The following is a 3,745-nucleotide window of genomic DNA, read 5'->3' on the forward strand; positions in this document are numbered from 1 at the left end:
ACTGGAGTTTCAAGTTTGGAGAGTGGTCCTTCGTTATAATGCCCCAAAGATCGGTTGTGCCCCAAAGCCCAAAAAGCCCTAGCAGGCCTGATTAATTCTTTATGCTTGATATTCCTTCTTTATTACTTCGTCAACAATAATAAACATAGTTTGTGTATCGTATGTATTTTGTTTAATATATAGGAGTTTTTTCGTAATGGTTTAATCTAACAAAAAAAAAAAAGATCATCTTAATCTATACAAAAAAAGGAGTGTGTAATATTTCTAAATGGAACACTAAAAAAACTGAGTCTATTTACAATTTGAGGCACTTGGTTCAACTCAATAATTGACTAGATGAAAACAGGATGCAGGAAGAGAGGTGTGGAGGATTGGCGGAGATCACTGCTCCTGCCACATGGAGATATAGTCTAGGATCTCCTCGTCATCGGGCGTGCAGTCCTCCTCGTCCAGCTGGAAGTGGTCGTATGGCTCAAACTTGAGCTGCAGCTGGGCGTCATGCGCCTCCGGCTCCAGTTCCATGTCCAGCTCCATGTGGGGTGCCGACAGCTGCTGGGGCGCCGCCTCATAGGTGCCCGAGTCGAAGGACATGCTCGAGTTGAAGGAGGAGGTGGGCGAGTGGCAGGCCGTCGTCTGCCCGGGGATGCTGATGGTGGCACCACCTGCTGCTGCTCCCACTCCCACTCCAACCAGGTTGCTGTTGAGCGAGATGGGTGCCAATGGCTGCTGATGGGGGAACTGCTGGCGCTGTAGTTGCTGCTGCTGCTGCAGCGGAGTTGTTGTCGTCGTGGCAGCCGCCGCCGCAGCTGCTGCTGCCAGGGAGCTGCTGTAGTAGAGGTGGTGGCTCCCGTGGCTGCTGCTCCCGGAGCTGCTGGAGCTATTGCTGCAGGTCTCCTCGTCCAGGCAGAGCTGCAGCTGGCTGACAACGGCACTGGCGGCGCTGGAGCTGGCGGGCGCACCGCCATTGAGGTCGTCGACGAGGTCCTGCAGCCGGCGGATGTACTCCACGGCTATGCGCAGCGTGTCCACCTTGGAGATCTTCTTGTGCGGCCCCCGGCCACCTCCCTTGGTCAGGTCAGCGATGATCGACTGAGGGATGTGCTGCCGCAATCGGGCGAAGCTGTTGTTCACCTGCTTCACGCGGTTGCGCTCCCTGGCGTTGCGCCGCTGCACGGACTGCGACTGGTCCACGTTGTACGGTGCGCCAGCCCCCAGCACCGATGAGGAGGAGGAGGAGGACGATGATGATGAGGATGAGGACGAGGCTGAAGATCTCTCCAGAGCCATGCCACGCGGCGTATACTTGCGCGTCTTGATGGGCATGGAGCTTCCACCGCTGGAGATTATCTCCTGGCCGGGATTGGGAGCCGGCATAATGTGCTGGTAGCGGAACACCTTGGCGGCGCCGCTGATCGTGGTGGGGAACATGTCGGGCACTGGCACAGGCACCGGAATCTGGGACTGCATCTTGCTGCTGGAATACACCACACTTGACATCTCTGTCCGATCGGTTGTCTTTTGTACACACACGCACGTGAAAAGCGAAATACTGGATCGCTGAACAACAAATAAAAAATATATTGCTGCACTGGGAGTGGGTTTTCTTCTGTTTCTGTTTTTCGAACTTTATCGTTTGAAGAATGAGTGAAGAATGAGTCCCTTCGTCCTAAACCCTCACGTTATGTACCTTTCTACACGGAATCGGCAATGAGTGGAAGATGGAAGAGCACCAGGCAGCCCTGAGCGGAACCTCAACCCTGTTGCCTGAGTGGGAACAGTTTTCGTAACATTGAGAGCCGCCTTATCGCGGATCGTGCGGAGAGACAGAGAGAGAGCGCGCGCTCACTACCTGTAGCTCACGCACTGCCCGAGCCCGAGCCCAGCCGAAGGCACCCGACCGCACTTCGGCGACCGAACTCACTCTACCTGCAGACAGGTAAGCGCTCCGATGAGAGAGAGAAAGAGAGCACTCGCCGGCTCGCTCTTGAGGTACTCCTGCCTGTCGCTCTCACGATCCATACTCCACTCAGGGCTGCAGGCTGCCACTTACACTTACCAGCCAGTTTTCACTCCAGGGCTGCCTGAGCACGGACCAACAGAAGAACCACTCAGCTCTGATTGAGGGCGAGGGCATCCCATGCAGGCCAGCCCATTGAGTGCCGTCCCCCAGGAGCATTTTGGCATGCCAGCAATTTGATTTCCGTGTTAATTAACTTAGCAAAAGTCGCGATCCGGCAGCGCACATTTCATGTGCAGCTCACGCACGCCCCTATTCATTAGCGCCGTCAGTTCCACCGCTCTCCACCGACGACTCGGACTCTCCCTCTGCCCCAGCCAGCAGCCCCTCTGTCGAAGAACTCCACTCACTAAACCAGAACGATGTGGCATGCGCGTGTCGCCTATAGGATGGCAGCCTTATTAGCTATGCAGAGTCAGGCCTCGGAAGGTGTTCGAACAATTTCACATATTCCTCTAATTAAATGATCAAAAGGATCACAAGTTTTTCACCCCGGCCACAGCCCGACCCATCCGACCGACAGACCACGACAATTGTCTCCGGGTTCCAAGATCATTATGTGGATGGACCTGGGATGGATCGTGATGATCGTGTGTTTCTCTCTGATGCTAAAATTGCCACTTCCGTTTGGTCATTTTGGACAAAAGTCAAAGCCAGCTTCCTTTTTCACTCTTGCTCTGTCTCTCTCTCTATCTCTCTGTTTTTCTCTCTTGCGATCATCAGTCGATCGAAGCAATCAGCGGATCCGCACAGATCCCCAGAGACCAGGTGTAAGTCGGGATGCGTGTATGTATATTGTTTCCACTTTCCACTCTTCAACTCGTTCCCATTGTTGGCGGCCCAGCATTTTCCCTCATCATCATTGGCGGCTGCGGTAGCGGTAGCAGCAGCATTTCTTCATTTCCATTTGCAAAAATCCATAAAACCGAAAATCAAAAACCGTAACCAAAAACCAAAGACCGAAACCTTTTCAACCATGACCAGGCGACGGCGCTTCTCTGTGTACTTTTCTGTGTGCGCTGCATCCTTTGACAATTTCCATTACTATTTTTGCATGCTGCATTTTGTTTAGAATTTTATTTGCAGTTTTTGTCTTTTTCCCATTTTTTGCATTGTAATGCTGGGGAATCGGCGGAGGATAGCAGGATCTCCAGTCAACGGCTTTGGATTCCATTATTTTGGCATCATTAACACGTTCATTGTTCGAGTGTCGCATATTTTGTGGCATTCGCATCGTTCCGCTCCCTTTCTATTCAAATTTTTGGCACAGCCATACGCATTCTTTCTTTCATTCTGGTCTGACATATGATAAATGCTGAGAGGGGGACAAATGCTGGAGGAAAATGCCTATGAAATACTGGTGAAATGCCCAAAATAGGGTTGAAGTCCTGCGGCCTTTGTTGCACTGGATGATCTATTGTGTCTAAGGATCCGAACCTGAAGTGGAATGCATTTGCGCAATGATTGATAGTCGGTTAGCAGATACCGCAGGAGATCCGATACGAGTGCTGCTTCTGTTCCTTTCGGTACTTCTGATCAACCAGAACGATAGGTCTGAGCACGAGTATCTTCTGTCTGTGATCCATTGATCAGTCGAAAAGTCAAATCCCAGTCAAAGCCAAGCTCTCATATGCAAATCCATGCAAGAGCCTTGGGCCGTTATTGAGCTGCCTCGAAATACTGATCATTATCCGCGATCGTATCGCCTCTATCCCTATCCCTACCCTA

The 3,745-nt window shown here is 51.7% G+C and overlaps 1 protein-coding gene across 1 annotated transcript; it reads right to left on the reverse strand.

Annotated features, from left to right (window-relative positions):
- Positions 1-381: 381 nt before the first annotated feature.
- LOC6598348 (achaete-scute complex protein T4) lies at positions 382-1,497 on the reverse strand. Its single transcript, XM_026990537.1, is given in 3 exon segments — positions 382-504; positions 506-564; positions 567-1,497. Coding segments are annotated over 3 exon segments (1,113 nt in total).
- Positions 1,498-3,745: the final 2,248 nt, after the last annotated feature.

This window comes from Drosophila persimilis, unplaced genomic scaffold (genome assembly GCF_003286085.1).
Source record: "Drosophila persimilis strain 14011-0111.01,24,50 unplaced genomic scaffold, DperRS2 tig00000579-arrow-pilon, whole genome shotgun sequence".
Taxonomy (NCBI): Eukaryota; Metazoa; Arthropoda; class Insecta; order Diptera; family Drosophilidae; genus Drosophila; species Drosophila persimilis.